The following is a 19,362-nucleotide window of genomic DNA, read 5'->3' as shown; positions in this document are numbered from 1 at the left end:
CAAATATTTGCAAAAAGTATTATTCAACATTTCAGCTTTGTACAAATAGCTTTATTTTGTTAAATTGGGTTTCAAGTGTGATCACCAAGGGAGGCTTCCAAGGGGATAAACAAAATGAAGTTTTAGCCCTTGTTCCAGCTCACAGTACAAGTGGGACCACAGCGGTCACTTGGCATTAGGAAATGAGCCCTTTATCTTGGCATGGTCAGTACACATGCTGGTCAGTACCCATGCTGGTCAGTGCACATGCTGTTTTGGCATGGTCACTCAGTCCACATGCTGTTTGCAGTTGTAGCTCAGTGTTTGTGCAGACACTAACTGAGCTGTTGCTCTGTTCTCAGACCTGCTGTTTGGCGTGCCAGGAAAGCACACAGGTGTCAGTCTGGATGGCAGGAAGCGTGCGGTCACCTACACCATCACCATAGCGCTTAGTCACTACGACGCCAGGTGAGTCCAGACCAAGAGATTGTGTTTATGGAGTTATGTTACTGTGTGCCATTGGCTTCCCTGACCAGACAGCTTAAGCAGCAGGCCCATGGTTTGTTTTCATTATGTGGGTTGTGATGATGTTGGGTAACACACTGGGGAAAATAAGTATTTGACCCCCTGCCGATTTTGCAAGTTTGGCCATCTGCAAAGAAATGCGTGAACTATAATTGTAATGGTAGGTCTATTTTAACAGTGAGAGACAGAATATCAACAAAAACATCCAGAAATCTGCATTTTGTAACAGTTATGAATCTATTTGCATTTGATCGCGGCAAATACGTTTTTGAACCCCTAGCAAAACATGACTTAGTACTTGGTGGAGTAAACCTTGTTTGCAAACACGGATGTCAGACTGTTCTTCTAGTTGGTCACCAGGTGTACACACATATCAGGTTTACACACATCTCCCCACTGTATGTAAGTGTGCTTTCCTCAACCTTGCAGCTTTGTAGTGCAGATTTCTTTCCATACTTTGTTCAGTGTGTGTATGTTCATCTTGTCTATCGTTCACGTACTTGTGTGCGTTTCCGATGACCATTTATATGTACCATGATGCCATTATATGTGTGTGTGTGTGTGTATGCGTGCGCATTATGTGGTGTAGGTTCCTGAGCAGTCTCCGTGCACGGCTGAAGCAGCTGCATCCCTCAGTGAACTGCAGCCTGCGTGAGGACCACCTGCTGCACGTCCACTTCAAGGAGGAGATCGGTGTCGCTGAGCTCATCCCACTGGTCACCACCTACATCATCCTCTTTGCCTACATCTACTTCTCCACCCGTATGTGTCTCTTACTCTTTCTCACACACACACACACACACACACACACACACACACACACACACACACACACACACACACACACACACACACACACACACACACTTTCCTCCCTTTCCTCTTACTACATCATACAGTCATACTCCATTTCATTTCCAGCACTCTTCATGACACACTTGTCATAACACTTCTGTCTTTACACACACTACGCCTGTGTTGCTTATGATGCACACAGCTAAACAGCTCGCAAATGTCCCCCTTTCACTTTTCAATGCGGTAGCGATCATGTCAAAATGCAATGTTTTATTTATATGATTCTTTGGTTTTGTTTGTAACCGTTTGTCCACATTTGATTTTTGATTGACATTTTCATTCTGGAGCCATATTTACAGGCCTGCTTCTCCCAGGATGGCATGTTAAAGTTCTGTGTGAAAGCATGCCTCAGCCATTTAACATATAACCCTTCTCCTTTTCCTGTGTGTGTGTGTGTGTGTGTGTGTGTGTGTGCGTGCGCCCATCACCCACCGGGAGCACCAGCAATCTCATAGACCTTCTTCAATGCCTCATTCCTTTTTAAAACATCCTTGTAGTCGAACAACACAGATGAAAGCAGAAACGGGGGTAATCAGCTTCTCCTCCATCTTGGATTTTTCAATATTCCAGGCTGTAAAGACATACATCACATAGTGGTGGGTAGCACCAATCAGAACAACGTAGTATAACCATCAGATACATTTAACTTTTACCGGATCCCATAGGAAGGACGGCAAAAACATCTTTTCGATCGACAAATGCCTTGATCGCGTTTCTCTGTTCCTCTTTCAAAATAAATGCGCTGTCAATATATGCAAGATATGCATGCTCACGTTATACTTATTAGCAGCGAGACTAGCTAGCTACTATGTTTTTCAATGGATTTTTGGTCTAAGCGTTAGCAGTAACCTAATAATAATGGTCTTGAGCTTCAGCTAAGACCTACAATACTCTGCAACATTCGTGTAGCACATACACAACTAATCGAGACAATGTAGACATAAAAAAATTTGTGTAGATAACGTAAATCCTCAAATAAAGGCCGGGATTCAATTAGAAGCCGGGCTTCAGATAGTAGCCGGGGTCGTGGTCCATACGGACAAATAAAGGCCGGGCCCGGAATACAAGCCGGGGGTAAAATAAAGTAGCCTACCGGTATATTACTGTAGCTTACCAGCATCAGTCCGTCGGCTCAAAGTAGGCATCACAATTTAATTGAATGTATTTCACAAATACATGTTCTCCTCATGTTTAATATTATATTATATAATATTGTTGGCTAATCTCATGGGCTGTTTGCAATAAAAAAAGGAATTTCCTCACGTAGGCGAATGTTTAGCCTAAGTGCACGTATCGTATAGCCTACTGTTGTTTATCTGTAACGTTTTAGTTGGCTAGGTTACTTTTTCCAGAAGGGATCATAAAGCAGTAGTAGACTTACGTAACTTTGATATTAAATTCAAAGAGATGGTGTATGCTGGTTGCTGAAGAACATTCGGGAGAAAAAGCAGCAAAGAAGTTTGGCATTGACCCGAGACGAATGCGATAGGCTACGACTAGCAGGTGGAGGTAGAAAGAAAGTTAGGCTGAATATCAAACCAGCTCGTTGAATAAATGTTTTCAGTCCGCGATAAGCATAATAGAGTGTCTAGAAAAATTATTAAATTCAAGGCTTTGGAAATCTTTTCCTCCGTGAGTGACTGTGGAGACCATAACTCTGATGTTTATTTTTTACGTTGACACCCCGACCTAAAGCGCTACGGGATGTGCAGGAAGTGTTGAACGCATATGCAATGAATTATATTAGCCTACTGCAATTATGCCCATTATTTAAATAATACAATTCTATAACAGAAGATAAGTAAGAAATAAAGGCCTGCCCCTAATACAAGCCTGCCCCAAATAAAGGCCGGTGCGCTGTGCAGCCTAAGTAAATACAAGCCCCGGCCACTATTTGAGGATTTACGGTAGCTTAATTCACATAAAATATTTCCCACTAACAGGCTCCCGAGACGCCGCCATCTTGGTACGATTTTGACGTTAATTCAACTCATGCGTTGGTTATTCATTTGTCCATCATTGTATAAAGCCCACCCTGACAATTTCATTGGTTAAATCATTTAGCTGAAAACGATGAATCTCTCCCCAAAGGAGCAGTGCCAGACCGAACTTCCCGACCTCACATTTTGTGGGCAGGGTTTCGGTCTGGTATCCAGGCTAGGGTAGCACCATAGATTTAGAAACCTAGATAGTGTGTCCATCTAGCCTTTAAGACATGAAGTTGTGTCTGACAGTCACTGTAATTCGCCTCCTGCAGACTCTGTAGTGGCCATTCATAGGCTGCGGGCAGCAGCAGGGAGGAGAACAGAACCTGGTGGAGGGATTGGGTACACTGACACCTGTGGTCTTCCTCCTGCAGCTCAGCTCCTCTCATATCCTTCTTATTCACAGCCATGCACCTACACTCCACTCTTGTCCACCCACACACCACTCACACATCAACCCCCTAGACACGGTTTCCCCTTTATTCTGTGTCGATTTAAGAAATCCTCTTTATTTAGAAATGTAGTTTTGTTGTCCGTTTCCCTTCTTTTATGCTGCTGTCCCAAAAGCCGGCCCCATACCCGTCACCAAGTCAGAAACCATGAATCAAGGTCCCTCTCTGTACCTTAGAAGTCATCTGTGGCCTAAAGCAAAGGTTGGCCCTCACCGATGTATTGAAGATACTCTCCACATCTCTGCTGTATTCCTAGTCTGCCTGCTCTCCCTCTGGGTTCGTGTAATCAGTCAAACTGTGGCTATTCCACTTTGTTGCCAACTGCCTTCAGAGCAAGGCCGAGTCCTGGCAGGAGATCTCTGGCTATGATTAGAGAAGGTCAGCCACAGGTTTTTTGACTGAGCCGCAGCCAAGGCTGTTCCAGTCTGGCTGAAGGATAATCCTCCCGGTACGGTACATTCAGCTTTCAGCCCTCAAGAATTCACTCTGATAAGGTATGAGGCTTGCCGGTGTTGCAGGCGCCTCTTCCTCTCCTCAGTGCCAGCATTGTCTCACACACACAGATCCTCGCGATCACCCACACACAGGCGTGCTTTCAGAGGGTGGATTTGTTTACTGTGTCTGTGTGGAAGGAGGGTGTGTGTGACTGACTGTGTGTGTGTGTTGCATAGTTCCTGGAATTACCTCTTTAGGAGCATGCTTCTGCTCGAGATATTGTATTCTTCAAGTCTCTCTCTCTCTCTCCCTCATATGCTGATGCTCACACATGTTCTGATAACTCTGTCATACACATGTTCTCAAAACCACACTAACATTACTCTCTTTTTGTGTCTTTTCTTCTGTTTCCCCTCTCTTCCTCGCTCTGTGTCCTCTTAGGTAAGATTGACATGGTGAAATCCAAATGGGGTCTGGCCCTGGCTGCCGTGGTAACCGTGCTCAGCTCTCTTCTAATGTCAGTGGGCCTCTGCACCCTCTTTGGCTTGACGCCCACCCTGAACGGAGGGTGAGCTACACCCACATGTGCACACACACACACGTGCACACATGCACATACACATGCAGCGCATACAGATTGCACACACTTGCACTCCCCCAGCAACGTGCACATGCCCTATGGACAGTCAAACACACACACAGACACACACACACACACACACACACACACGCTTGTGTCATGTTGACTCAAACAACCTCACACACACATACATATCTGCTCATTGATTCCCTTCCAGACAGTGTAACAGTTAAAGTCAAGAGCAGGTTAATGTCCAACTAGCTGTGGTGAAGAGGGCCTTTTGATGAGTTGTATTTGGTTGTAGGGGAGGTGTAAGGGGGATATTCTGTGTAGGGACAGTTTCTGGTGGGTGGAGATCATCGTTTCTAGGCCAATCAGAGGAAACATTTGTGGTTGCTGTCAAAGTGGTGTGAGCTCACGCCATGCACACACTATTCTCCCCGATCAATGGGTTCTCCCTTACACTGTACAGAGCACACACAGACCTGGAGACATTGACATTGCATTCTGTACCCACATTCCATAGAGATGTCCTTCAAGGAGGTCATACATCAGCATGCCTGAGAGCCCTGTATTTTATTGTACTGTATTATATTTTATTGGCACTCTGAGATTCTTCTGAATGAAGAATGCGTTGCAAATTAAATGAATAATTTTGTATTATTATTTTATTAGTTATAGCCCTTCTTGTGTGAAGTGTGTGAGGGCCACCTCCGGCATGTTTATGGCCTAGTCCAGTTACACACTCCACTCTTTCCCCACGTACCTTCAACCTCCCCATGCACACGCTGTCACCTTGAGCACTGGCCTAGTCCAGTTACACACTGAACCTTCACCTACATACTTCATCCGGAGTGGATCTATCTGTGGGCCATTTGAAACCTGCATGAATATTCTGGCCCCTTTTCAGTTGAGAACCGTGGATGCATATATACACTGTGTTTAAGTCTGATGTCATAATTAGCTGATTATCTGTTATTGGCTCGTCTTTGGTCTTAAACCTGTTTTGTATCTATATCCGTTAGTGTGAGATCATTCACATATTTTTGAGTGTGTGTATGTCTTTCATCGTTCCAGAGAGATCTTTCCATATCTGGTGGTGGTCATTGGGTTGGAGAATGTGCTGGTTCTCACGAAGTCTGTGGTGTCGACTCCTGTTGATCTGGAGGTGAAACTACGCATTGCCCAAGGTGAGATTAGAAGATAAAATTGACATATTTGCTGAGAAAATAAAGAATAAAGTAAATGCGGTTTGATTGAGCTTTACCAATATATGCTGGTATCTGGAAGTCTTAGCATGCAGTCTAAAAATTATGAAGTGAGAATAGAGTGCACTGGGTTGAAATGAGTTATGTGAAACCAAATCAGGACAAAAACATGTTCCACAGCACTTTGCAAAAGGACACAGGCCTAGAGTTCTCAGCAAATGCGCATAGTGGAGAGAAAAAGTACATGACCTTGCTGGAATTCAGTAAATGATATCACTTTATTGTTACATTACACCCTTTTGTTAAAAAAATGGTTGGATAGCTAAACTGGTGCACTGGCTAAACTGGTTTCCTGGAAGCCCACACACGCCCTTCATCTTTAGAGACAGTGGATTAGAATGTCTGTTCTATGCTAAGTGTGAATGTGAATATGTTCCTCAGGTCTGAGCAATGAGAGCTGGTCCATCATGAAGAACATGGCCACGGAGCTTGGCATCATTCTCATAGGATATTTTACCTTAGTGCCCGCCATCCAGGTACTGCTACATTCCACAGATGCCCAGCCCTTATTCCAAACATACCCTTAGCTCTTATATTTATGCTTTTTTTGTATAAGTGCTTTTCAAAGGGCTTGTTTTGCGGATCTGTGTACTACCTGATACCTAAACTCTCTGTAGGTAGAGGATTGGACACGTGTTTGTTATATACTATTGAATTAATTCTCTAGTCATCATCTTCCAGTACTGACTGTGTCTTCTCCTTGCAGGAGTTCTGTTTGTTTGCTGTGGTTGGCCTGGTGTCAGATTTCTTTCTGCAGATGTTCTTCTTCACCACAATCCTTTCCATCGATATCCGTCGCATGGAGGTGAGAGCAGAACATTCTGTTTGCTTGCCATGTTTACTCTTCTCTCCCCCCTGTCCTCAGGTCACAGATGGACTCAATCATTCTTCTTGGTTTTGGAGATTTGTTTATTGTTATGGAATTTTGGGAATTTCAAGTGGTGTTGTCAAGAAGACTCAAAGATGCGGCAACCAATGTTAGTTAAAGAACTGGAAATACATTTACTATTCTGTCCTCCACACACAGCTGGCTGATCTGAACAGGCGTCTCCCGGCCGAGGCAGGAATGCCCCCTTCCAAACCTGGCCCTCTGCGTCCCCGTGAGACGCCCCCTCCCCCACGGCCCTCCCCCCACACAATCACACTCCAGGCGCCGGCCTTCCGGAACCTTCGGCTGCCCAAGAGGCTGCGGGTGGTGTACTTCCTGGCTCGCACACGCCTGGCCCAGCGTATCATTATGGTAAGAGATCCATCGGGATCAAAGGCTTGGATCATTGCTGCCAGCTAGCACAAGGACACCAAAGTTTGGTCAATCCGAGTGAATCACAGTTTTCTCAAAAATCTTGTCCTGGAACTGGAAGGCATGTAGACATGTAACTGCTGCTATTTAAATATGCTTAATGCATTTTTGTGTGTGATTTTCTTATTCAGGTAGGCACAGTCATCTGGATTGGTATCCTCGTCTACACTGATCCTGCAGGACTGAGGACCTACCTGGCTGCCCAGGTGTCTGAGCAAAGCCCTCTTGGGGAGGCTGGCCTGCCCCCCCACCTCGGGGTCGCCCCTGTCTTCCCCGGAGGGGACCCCACCAGCACTCTGAGTGTGCTCCCCGCCCCCGAGCCCACCCCAATTCCAGAGAACCAATCCCACGGCCATGGGAGCCACGACGGGCGCAGCCCCCAGATCACATGGGGCCCAGAGGACGAGGAGGGCTGGAGAAGGCTGTCCTACCGCCACTGGCCCTCTCTCTTCAGCTACTACAACATCACCTTGGCCAAGAAGTGAGTATGGTCCTTAGCACAAAAGTATAACAACTTTTGTAACTTTGCCCCAAGCTCTGAGGGGGGGTGTTAATACACTTTATACTACACTGAACTGAGTGAGTAATTGAGTTGGTAGTAGCTTACTACTTCTAAATATTGAACTGTAATTGGTTCAAACTCCATCTAAGCACACTTAAAGACCACTTAAGACCTACATTTCCATCCAGTACTTTGTATTGCTGAATAACAGTATTTCAACTTGCTGAACTGGGCTGACTTCAATTCAAGTGTGTCTAGATGTAGTCCGTGAGATGCCTGTCTCATTGATGCAGGACATTTATCCTCCACTCTGCCACCTGTCCCCGCAGGTACATCAGCATCCTTCCAGTCATCCCCGTCACGCTGCACGTCACGTCTCAGGAGGCTATCGAGATGCGTCACCCCCAGGACACACGTCATGCCCCTCCCCTGCACCCCAGGGCCCCAGACCTGCAGACCGACCTCACCCTTTACAAGTCAGTCTCTTCCCAAAGCCCCTACATGAACAAATTACACTTAACACCAAATAGCCAAGCAAGTGTTCTATATCTGGTTGGCTTAGTTATGCATTTTAACACAAACTTGTTATTTTCGAATTCAACGCCAAATCAGCAACTTACTGCATTTTTTAGATGCTGATCATTTTTTTTTGCATAAATTGCAAAAGAATAACCCTTGATGTTAAATTGCAACTTATTTCTACTGCTTTTGCATTCTTATGGTGGTATAAGGTTATGCACAGTCTGTCTCTCCATTGCTTAATGTCCCAGTCGTTTGTTGTCAGGTGTGTGATGGATTGACGACTGCAGTGAAGCTTGGTATTAGACATTGGCTTCACATTCACAACATAGCTCGATCTATAAGATCACGAATCTCATTAAAAGTTAAATTAACTACTTACATATTATGTCATTCTGCCATGAATTCAGTGGCGAAATTGAGAAATTCTAACAGAAAGATAATCCTATATTGAATATAGGCCTATATTGTTGCATCCAACTATATATTTAGTTAGTTTAGGTTATACTAGGCTAGAGTTCAGATGGGGTTTAAAGAGAAACAGAAGATGCGAAACATTTCGAAATTGGCACTATAAAATCTTACATTTTTACCACTAAAAATCACACAACAAATTGTGAAATCCTGGAGGGATTCAAAATAGTGATAAACCCTTGGGGTTTAAATGTTACAAGCTGCCATGAAAAGGTTTCTAGACACTACATTGGACATGTGTCTGTGGCACTTCTTAGCTTGACTGTACACTTTTGTTGCCATTCTGATGTAGTTCAACAGGTGTGTGTGTGTGTGTGTGTGTGTGCTCATTGTTCTGTGTGCACTCATTGTTCTGTGTGTGCGCATGGGTGTGTTTTGAAGGTTGATGATCAGATATGAGTAAAGTATTGGGTCAGACCTCCAAGGACACATCACAGTAACCTTGTGGTTAGATGAGTCATCTTGTTGATATGCCTCAGGGTCATGACAAGCAATCAATCAGTTAGTTGCCTTGCGTCTCCAATCTGTAGCCATATAGCTGTTAGTCCACATGAGGTAATGGATAATATAAATCCTTGCTTCTTTGTTTACAGTGGCATTAATGCCATATAACATCATGGTGGACATTTAAAATAAAATGTTAATAGCACAGTATGTCAACCTTAATGGAGAGGTTGCTTGTTTTCAGTGACTGAGATAAGGGGAGAAGGGTGTTGTGAAGCCTGATGCATGATGTGCTGGGGTGTGTTCTTGAGCTAATCTTCTCTGTATGAGGGTGTGTGTACGTGCTCAACTGTCAAGTACCAGTTACCTGACCACAGTGGAAGTTCTGGTATTTCAGGTGTGTCTTCTTTGACTCCTGGGAAAACGTGCTCTAATCCAACAATACAACATGAGGGAGAGTGGGGTTGCTGAAAGATATCCCATTGGCTGTGTTTGAGTTTGAAGACCCCAGATTGTGCTTTTTGTTGCATTTATTTGAATTTTGTTCCAACCTGATTTTTCAGGACTGAATGTGCGAGGTAAGGGGGCTTTTTGGAGATGCCCTCTTCTATGGGCCCTTAATAGAACATACCAAGGCAGTGACTGACGCAGTGACACGCGTGGTTTTATGTACAGCATGTTCATGCCAGTGACATCTGTCTGTTGAAGCTTCCCTGAGGGTTTATCTGGGATGTTCTTGTACTCTCAACATTTTTGCACATATTTCCACACATCTTTCCTTATCGTGGGCCACCAGGGTTTTCCTCATTCCTTCTCCACCACTACCAACATATCTTAATGGCACTCCTCTGTACAACCCCCCTTGTTGCTCTTGGTAGTGTACCCTGCCAACCTTGGTTGGATGGTTGGCCTCTCTGACCTGCTCACAAAGAACATTTTTCTTCTGAGCCAGTTCTATATCAGATGAATATGTTGGTAGGTCTGCCCAGTAGCTTTTTGCCATTGCCACCCAGGCATTTTCCGTTACTATAACAGGAGCTTGGGATAAAGTATCTGGTACAATGTTGCAGTATCCTTTACTGGCCCAAGCCAATGCACTGTGGTCAAAAGTGGTACCCTCCAAATAATGTTGCTATTTTGCCACCTCTCTAAGCACAACTAGGCTCCATTACTCTTAGGCCCGTGCCGCTGGTGTCAGTCTCTTAGCAGCATGTCGTCAGCGTCCGTTTCTCTTAGCCCCACGTCACTGGCGTCCGTTTGGATTTGGAAGCTCAGATCAGGCATTGGTTGCATCCAAACCAGCTCAAGGGCTGCTCTGGGGTCTTAAAAAGAACAATGATGTCATCACCCCAGCCTTGTTCCATCCACTGTTGGAAGATGGCACTAGTGTTTCTCAAACCTAATGGCATGGATTTTAAATTGTATAAAGCCTTCTGGAGTTATGAGGGCAGTCTTTTTATCGCCTTGAGACAATTGTATTGTTTAATTGGCGCTATATAAATAAAATTTAATTGAATTTTGTCTTGCTCTCTTCATCCATAGTCACTTGCCAACACCCACTTTGCAAGTCCAGTGTGCTGAAATACGCCACCCCATGCATAATCTCGTGGTCCATAGGTGTTGGGTAGGCATCATGGTAAGTTTTAGCGTTCAGACGTCTGTAATTCACACAGAGTCTGAATGAACCGTTCGGCTTGGGGACCAGAACTAACTTATAACATCTTCTGTATGTGTTTGGATAATGGCCTGTTTCTGAGGGGATGTTCTGTAAGCCGCAGGCACTTCCTCGGTGGTTATAATTAGATGCTGGACGCCGCAGGTGGAGCCCAGTTCCACATTCCAAACAGTGTTCTACTTCCGCAGCAAGGGTTGGACAGCCTTGACCTGGGAGTCTGTGTTAAGGCCAACAGATGATCATGTGGTCCTATGAAACATTACTCTGACCTCACCTCACCTGTAGTCCACCTTAGAGAGTTTCTGATAAGGAAATGCTGTGCCTCACCCCCAGGCATCTAGCACTTTCCTTGGCGAGGTTGAATGGTTGTTTGACTGGTGAGGAGAAAATCTAAGCCCAGGAGAACTGGCATGAGCAAAAGTTCATCTTTTTACACATAGGAGTCTACTCTATACATGACGTCATGCAGGTTCAGCATCAGTGGTATTTCCTCCCCCAGCTCTGCCCTCTAGCCTATTCTGAAAGCCAGCGCTGCAGGCAGTCCCCACTTCTTGGGCAATCTGTTTCCACAAGCTTTCTCTGATAAGAGTGAATGTGCTCCCGTTATCCAACACAGCATTACCACTAGGCCTCCTAGTCTGTATTGGGTTCCCAAGAAGTGTGGAGATGTCTTGCGTGGGCAAGAGTGGGCATGCGGATAGTCATAAGAGAAGTCCTTCAAACACTGTGATGGAGTGTTGACTGCCACGTGCAACTGTTCCTCTATCTCCAACTGATAATCAGATTGTAGAAACACTTTTATGAGAGCAGCTTTAAATTCTTCCCAGTTTCTTTAAGTTTTGTCTGGTAGCCAGACTACAGGTGGGTCCGAATGTTTCCAGTACCTTCCGATTGCTTAACAGTAGTAAGGACACACTCTCGCATTGTTCCATAAAGTCTGTAACATGCATGATGCTTGTGGACCCTCCAAATGTAGGGAAATCCTTGGCCAATAGGAGACTCGGAGCTTCCACTCTGTTCCCAGAGCCCCCACAAGCCTGTCACTGGTTTGAGGCTTTTCTTCTGGAGCTGGTATAGCAGCCTGTCTCCACACCCTGTGTGAACTTCTACTGAACAGGTCTTTTAATATTTCAGCCCACCTCTTGTCTCCATGATGCAGGCAGTCTACAATGCTCACATTGATAGAGGAACGCAAACCCTCTTCGCTGCTGAGAGAGGAGCCCAATATATCCTTTAGACACTGCTGAAATGTATCTATTCTGTCTTCATACCTTTTATATATCGTCACCCAGCTTATTTAATATCGCATTAACCTCAATATCTCATTAACCTCATCTTCCGCTTCCCCAAATTCTTGTGGTAAAGCCTCCTCCTGCCCTGCTCATCTATGTGAAGTTTTCCAAGCAGGCTAGACATCTTTGACATTCATTGACATCTCCCTGGGACACCCTGATGGTCATCTACACAATTATATCAAACACGGAGGGATTACTTGCAGTGAAGAGTCTGAGTGGGATCGCCCTCTTGTTCAATCAGAAATTGATCTGTTGTATAATGAGTCATAAGCCGTATGCTGTAGACCGTGAGTGAACGAGGACGGTATGTGTCTGTTTGCTGTATAGTTTTTCTGGCTGATTTAACACATTGGTCAAGGCTGGTTAATGATTGAACTTAATGTCCTATAACAGATGCACCAGGGTTTAGATGTAATATGGTAGTGATGGAACAAGGAGCAATCAAAGCTCCATTAACACCATAATTATGTGTCTGTGTGTATTTTTGTTTGTTTGTGCACTTGTGTACATTGACTCAAAGTTAAGCAAACTTACTCAAAATCAACTCAAACTTACAAAACTTGAATTCAAAACAAAAATCTAACTTATTCTTATGTTACGTAAGGTTTGATAGATTGAGAAACAATATATCAAAAAAAAGTGAAAAGCCAAATGCATATGGAACAGTAAATATTTTATATTTAAAGAGTTGCAAATCTGCAAAACTCATTAATGAAGTTAGCAATCCAACCTGCAAGTTAACATTGACTTTATTGACAACATCGAAGCAAAAAATCATGTTCAGATCCATGGATTGTACCATAGAATTCAGGCTCTGATGTACTGAATAGATCTCATATTTATCCACCATCTGTTGCATGTTTGCAGCCTACTGGAAGAGAAGACATCAATACTGTGAAGGTGGGGGGAGGGGGGATAACCTATAGATATTCCTATATCTATGGTATCACCTGCCTCTGTTTGCTAAGCGCCTGTCTACTATATCTCTAGGTTTACAACGGCAAACTTGGAACAGCGCCAGAACTACCACCAGAAATGGACATATAAACGTAGAGGCTGCATTGCCCACAAAGGGTTTTTGGGTCAGGGCAAAACTGACTAAGCCAACCAATGCAGGTCAACGGAAAGCTGCAGTTATTTCGGGCTAAAAACATTCTAACTGGGCAAATACATAGAACATCCGTACTGTTAAGAACTACCTCAGAGAATGATTGGGTAAAGTCAACAAGTTAAGTTTAACTATTTTCCACTTTCGTGGGGGCTAGACACAGTAGAAATTGCTTTGGAGGAGCACTCAGAATGTGGGGTTTTGAGATCTTGAGGATAAAAACTGTATAGTTTACCTCTCTCTCTCTCTCTCTCTCTCACACTCTCTCTCTCTCTCTCTCACTCTCTCTCTCTCTCCTCTCAGAGTGGCAGCTCTGGGTCTGTTTGCAGGGGTGGTTCTGGTCCTGATGCTCTTCTGTCTGTACCGTGTGCTTTGCCCACGGAACTACGGCCAGAACGGGGTACCACATGGGAGACGTCGCCGTGGAGACCTGCCCTGCGATGAGTACGGGTATTCTCCACCCATCAGCGAAATCTCACCACTGTTGCTGAGAGGACACAGCATGGTAGGCACACACACACACACACACACATACACACACACACACTCACACACAAAGACACAGACGCACGCCAACCACCACCAAACAGTATCTTGATGGCATTGATTAACTGTGTATCTTTTTTCATCAAATTGCCTGCAGAATGCCACAATGTTAAAATTACAGGCCTACGCTTTTTAGAAAATGTACGCTTATTGATTGTGACATCAGCTTAAATACGGAGTGAACAGTTGCTCAGGTGTGAGTGTAAATGTCTGTTGTCTGCAGGATATTGAGTGTCTAGCCAGTGACGGGATGCTGCTGGCCAGCTGCTGTCTGGCAGGACAGATCCGTGTGTGGGATGCCCAGACTGGAGACTGCCTCACAGTCATCCCCAACCATGGGTAAGACCATATCCCCATCTCATTACAAACTGAGGCCTGTCATGTTCAGTCAATTTAACACAGCTACATCCTGATGTTAATAAACGGCACATGTTGGTATTTAAAGGTTATAACATTGTATTGCTCTGTTCTTGAATGTCACAGGGGTGTGTTTTAGGTCATAAAGGTCACACAAGGTCACATTAAGATTTACGTGTCCTTACGTGTCACAGTGTGTGCACTAGAGATGCGCGGATGGGCTATTATTTCATCCGCAACCGCATCACAAAACGCATGATCCGTCCGCTATCCATCCGCACCAATTTTTTTGACCAATTTTCAAAACCGCACCCGCCCGCCATCCGCCTGTTGTTTTTAGGTATAGGCGCAAGAAAGTTCTTGCCTGTTCTTGAAAGGAGACTGATCCAATGCCGCAAAGATATTTAAAGGATAAAGCCCCTAGTATGAAAGCCTATTGGCTATGTTGTAGCCTATCCCCAGAATATTATCAGTGAAGTGACGTCTGTCTCCGATCGATGCTCAGGGAGAAACTTTAAAATAGCCAAGCACATTGGCAAACCTGACCTTACCATAGGCTAGTAGGCCTACACTTTTTTATCATTGTAATAAAACGCAATTTGGTACACCATTTTAATATGGTAAAATAGCCTTGTTTTTAGTTTAGAAGGAAAGTCTGTTAGCCTAATTCCGAAATTTCACCGCATTGTAGGCTTTATACTGTAACAACCCCACACTTGCCTGCTTGCCTTGCAAATCAAAGTTTTCCGACTATTTTTCTTAACTTCTTTCTTAGCTGGTGATGTTACTGAGCTAGAAGTTCTGAACATCTCGCGCTGCCAATGCCCAATGTCACTTCTGAGTCAAATCACTCCATCATCTCTTTGAAATTCCTTATTCCACGAGTGGTAGGCTACAATGACTGGCTGTTTTAAAATATAACTAATAGCTTAACGAAACAAAATAACCCAGGCAGTTTCATCTACGACACGGTAAGGCTTCTTCCAATACTGACAGCTGACTCATAGCTTGCAGGTTTGCGGCGTTGCAAAGAGACGCGACATGATAGGCATCGTCACTTAATTTGAACTTTTTTGCTTCCTTTGTTTGCTTTGTATGCATACACGGAACTAGGCCAATTTACTGCCTGATGAAAATTTGATGATTTTAAAAATGTGCTTGGATGTAGGTAACGACATTTAACAATGTGTAGATATTTTGAATTTCGTTGGGTAAACCGCCACCCGCCCGAATTTAATTAAAATATTATTTTTTGTCACGTCACCCGCCCGATCCGCGGTTTAACCGCGGAGTCCGCGGGTGCAACCGCCAACCGCGCATCTCTAGTGTGCACTCACACTGATGTTTCACTGTATGTTCGGCTTATTTGAGGTTTCTGACCGTTCTTGTGGTGATGTGTTGTGTAGATTTGGTATTATACTTTGTGCTTGTGTTGGTCTGATGACCCTGTAACTGCGGCTCCTGTAACTGCGGCTTCTGTAACTGTGGCTCCTGTAACTGTGGTTCCTCTCACTGCGGCTCCTGTAATTGTGGCTCCTCTCACTGCGGATCCTGTAATTGTGGCTCCTGTAACTGTGGTTCCTCTCACTGCGGCTCCTGTAATTGTGTTTCCTGTAGCTGTGGTTCCTCTCACTGCGGCTCCTGTAATTGTGTTTCCTGTAACTGTGCCTCATGTAATTTTGCCTCTGTGCTGTCTGTGATGTAGCCTGCGTCGCTGCAGCAGCAGTGGTGGTGGTTGGGAGCAGCGTGACTGCTGGGACCCTGTATGCGATGGTCTGTGTGGGCTGGACGGGAGAGAGGTAGGAGGTTGCGCCGATGCGGACGGCTATCCCCTGAGGCGACGGCTGACTCCCTCTCGCCCTGCCCTGTTTGGGGACCAGCCCGACCTGACGCAGCTCATCGACACCAACTTCAGCGATATGCCCCCCTCCCAGGCGCACCTGCCAGCCGGGTACGATTTTGGGGGGCTGGTGGAGAGGGCGTACCAGGAGCACGAGCCCTCGCCCCCTCTGGCCTACACACCGGTGGGCACGCCTCCCCAGCACCAGCACCAGCATCAGCACCAACACCACTACCACCAACGGCGCCACAGCCTGGGGGACCAGCCCGTCCTTCCCCCGGAGCGCCTGGTACACGGACCCCCAGACTGGGACAGCTCCGTGTGGGCCATGGAACTGAGGGGCAACCTGATTGCAGCTGGGAGGAGCAGTGGGAAACTAGAGGTAAGTAGAAGGGGAGTAATAGGGGGAGAGGGAGAGAGAGGAAAGAGTGGATAGAGGGAGTAGTGATGAGAAACATCCATGTTAAATGTGTGTTCTTGTTTTCACTCTTAGCTGTGGGATGCAGTGGAGGGCTCCTTGAGATGCAGCAATGAGGAAGGAGTTTCAGGGATTACCGCACTGGCCTTCCTCAACAACAGGTATCTCTCTCTCTCTCTCATACACACACACACACACACACACACACACAAAAATATATATTTGCTCACTCACATACACACACATATGTATTCACATGATGCAGTGGTTTAGGTGAAGACATCAGTGCTCTCCACTGTCCTACCAATCAAAAGGCTAGAAAAGGCCTACCTAAATAAATAACACAGACTGATGGTTTTGGGTTTGTGTTGCAGGATTGTAGCAGCCCGGTTGAATGGATCACTAGATTTCTTCACCGTGGACATTAACAAGCCTCTTGGCTTGCTTCAGTATCGTGGTGGGTGCAACATAGGCTCTACTTAATGTCATGTTCACCTGTGTGTGTCTGTAACACCAGTGAGATTTAGCAAGTGGGTTTATCTGTGTGCAGCAGCCATCAGGTTTTAGCTGGTGATTTTAAATGTGTTCTCTACACGTGTAAAGATGGAGTACATTTCATCTCCTTCTGTTTGTCTCCCCTGGGCCTTGTGTGAATGGATGGCTTTGTGCTTCCTATGCATGAGTGTGTGCACATGTGTATTGGTGTGTCTGTAACCATGTTGTGTTATGTTTCGTTTGTGTGTGCGGAGGTACATGTAGTGATGTAATGGTTGGGCGCACATGTGTAATGTTGTGTTATGTTTCATGTGTGTGTCTGGAGGTATATGTAGTGATGTAATGGTTGGTGTTGTTGCTGCAGGCCCTCCAGGGCGTGGCAGTCTGCCCCCCTCGCCGTGTTACAGCAGTGAGGATGTGATCAGCTGCCAGCTCACGCGCTCTGTGCAGTGTGCCCATCAGAAGCCCATCACTGTGCTCAAGGCCGCCGCCGGCAGGGTGGTCACTGGGAGCCAAGACCACACAGTCAGGGTGAGGGCCACACACACACACACTGACAGATACTCACTCACACTCACACACACACACACATACACACATAGATACTCACTCACTCACTCACACACACACACACACACACACACACACACACAGATCCTCACTCACACAGACACGCACAGACACGCACAGACACGCACAGACACGCACACACACACTCTTTGAGCTGAGAGTTGTCTTCTCTTTGTCAGGTGTACCGTTTGGAGGACTCCTGCTGTCTCTTCACCCTGCAGGGCCATTCTGGAGGCATCACTGCCATCTACATAGACCAGGTGAGGTAACCTAACCCAGAGCAGGTCACCTGGACTAACCATACTCATCACCTAGAGCTTTACTCACGGGTACTGACTAGTGTTCTGCACCATATGAAACATGGAGAAAGTCAATGTCAGGGCCTAGCTTTGTTGTATGTAAATGAAGAACTCCTGATGTTGCTGCAGACCATGGTTCTGGCCAGTGGGGGGCAGGATGGAGCCATCTGCTTGTGGGACGTCCTGACGGGCAGCCGGGTGAGTCACGTCTATGGTCACCGTGGCGACGTGACCTCGCTGGTGTGCACTACTTCCTGTGTGATCAGCAGTGGGCTGGACGACCTCATCTGCATCTGGGACCGCAGCACTGGCATCAAGCTCTACTCCATTCAGCAGGTGGGTGCAGCGTGTGTGTGCGTGTGTGTGTGTGTGTGTGAGAGTATATGTGTCTGTATGAGTGTGAGTGGGTGCATTCCTGTTGTATTCTCAATTGAGTCATTAGTGAATATACAGTATATATATAGCCCACATTGTGAGTTGGTTGTACTGTGTGTTGTTGTGTATGTTCATGTGTGCCTATAGAAGAGTGCCATGCTTCACTTATAAACGTCGTCATTAACTTGAGTGGTGGCTAATATGGTCAAATTCATCCTATTCTCCACCCCATCTTTCTCTCCCTCTCTCTGTCTCTCTCCCTATATATCTCCCTCCCTCTCTCTCTCTGTCTCTCTCCCTATATATCTCCCTCCCTCTCTCTTTCTTTCTCTCTCCCTCCCTCTCAGGAGGTGGGCTGTGGGGCCAGTCTGGGGGTGATCTCCGAGAGCCTGCTGGTGACAGGTGGCCAGGGCTGCGTGTCCTTCTGGGACCTGAACTTTGGGGACCTGCTGCAGACTGTGTACCTGGGCCAGAGCAGCGAGGGCCAGAGCGTGCGGCAGCTGCTGGTGCTGGACAACGCCGCTATCGTCTGTGACTTTGGCAACGAGCTCAGCCTCGTCTACGTGCCCTCAGTTCTGGAGAAGCTGGACTGAGCATGCTCAGGAGGAAGAAGAGAGGACAGATAGAGGGACCTCTCTCAGGCTGGACCACTGCTACAGCCTGACTGCACTGATGACACTGTCTCTCACTCTCTTTTTTAAAAATGTCTGTCTGTCTGTCTGTCTGACTGCCTTTCTGTCTCAGCTGCAGTTTGAGCTTTCACTTTTTTTTTTTTTTTTTTTATCACATCAGACGTGGCCCCCATCATCCTTCTCTGACACACAGGCAGGGGAGGGGAGACTGTGTGTGTGTGTGTAGCATTCTTCCATTGCTGTCCCGTCTCTGTACATATATGTGCAGAGGCAGATTAATAGTCTGTCCGAGGCAGAAGGAAAGACTCCATCCTCTGCAGAGGGGCTCGCTCTATGCAGCATGACTGCCTTGAGTGGGGGCTCAGAGGGGGCTATTTTTTGTTGTTGTTTCTGCTGGCCTCTAGCTTTTTTCAAAGCAGTTTTGTATATTTTGT

General features: G+C 45.8%; 1 protein-coding gene across 1 annotated transcript in view; it reads left to right on the top strand.

Moving 5' to 3' along the window:
- The window catches only part of scap (SREBF chaperone), a gene marked incomplete at its 3' end in the record, with an annotated part of 28,386 nt that extends 9,497 nt beyond the window's left edge, over positions 1-18,889 (top strand). Inside the window, exons 6-23 of the mRNA XM_080857290.1 lie at positions 342-447; positions 1,094-1,266; positions 4,673-4,799; positions 5,889-6,001; positions 6,461-6,555; positions 6,786-6,884; positions 7,107-7,319; positions 7,511-7,860; positions 8,211-8,357; positions 13,700-13,901; positions 14,166-14,281; positions 16,005-16,521; positions 16,633-16,718; positions 16,932-17,014; positions 17,417-17,583; positions 17,802-17,882; positions 18,051-18,257; positions 18,644-18,889. Coding sequence (XP_080713416.1) covers positions 342-447; positions 1,094-1,266; positions 4,673-4,799; positions 5,889-6,001; positions 6,461-6,555; positions 6,786-6,884; positions 7,107-7,319; positions 7,511-7,860; positions 8,211-8,357; positions 13,700-13,901; positions 14,166-14,281; positions 16,005-16,521; positions 16,633-16,718; positions 16,932-17,014; positions 17,417-17,583; positions 17,802-17,882; positions 18,051-18,257; positions 18,644-18,889 — 3,128 coding nt within the window. The remainder of the gene's footprint in view (positions 1-341; positions 448-1,093; positions 1,267-4,672; positions 4,800-5,888; positions 6,002-6,460; positions 6,556-6,785; positions 6,885-7,106; positions 7,320-7,510; positions 7,861-8,210; positions 8,358-13,699; positions 13,902-14,165; positions 14,282-16,004; positions 16,522-16,632; positions 16,719-16,931; positions 17,015-17,416; positions 17,584-17,801; positions 17,883-18,050; positions 18,258-18,643) is intronic.
- Between the last annotated feature and the right edge of the window lie 473 nt (positions 18,890-19,362).

The sequence above is a fragment of the Sprattus sprattus genome, assembly GCF_963457725.1.
Source record: "Sprattus sprattus genome assembly, chromosome: 19".
Taxonomy (NCBI): Eukaryota; Metazoa; Chordata; class Actinopteri; order Clupeiformes; family Clupeidae; genus Sprattus; species Sprattus sprattus.
This window is presented reverse-complemented; position numbering and strand designations above follow the sequence as displayed.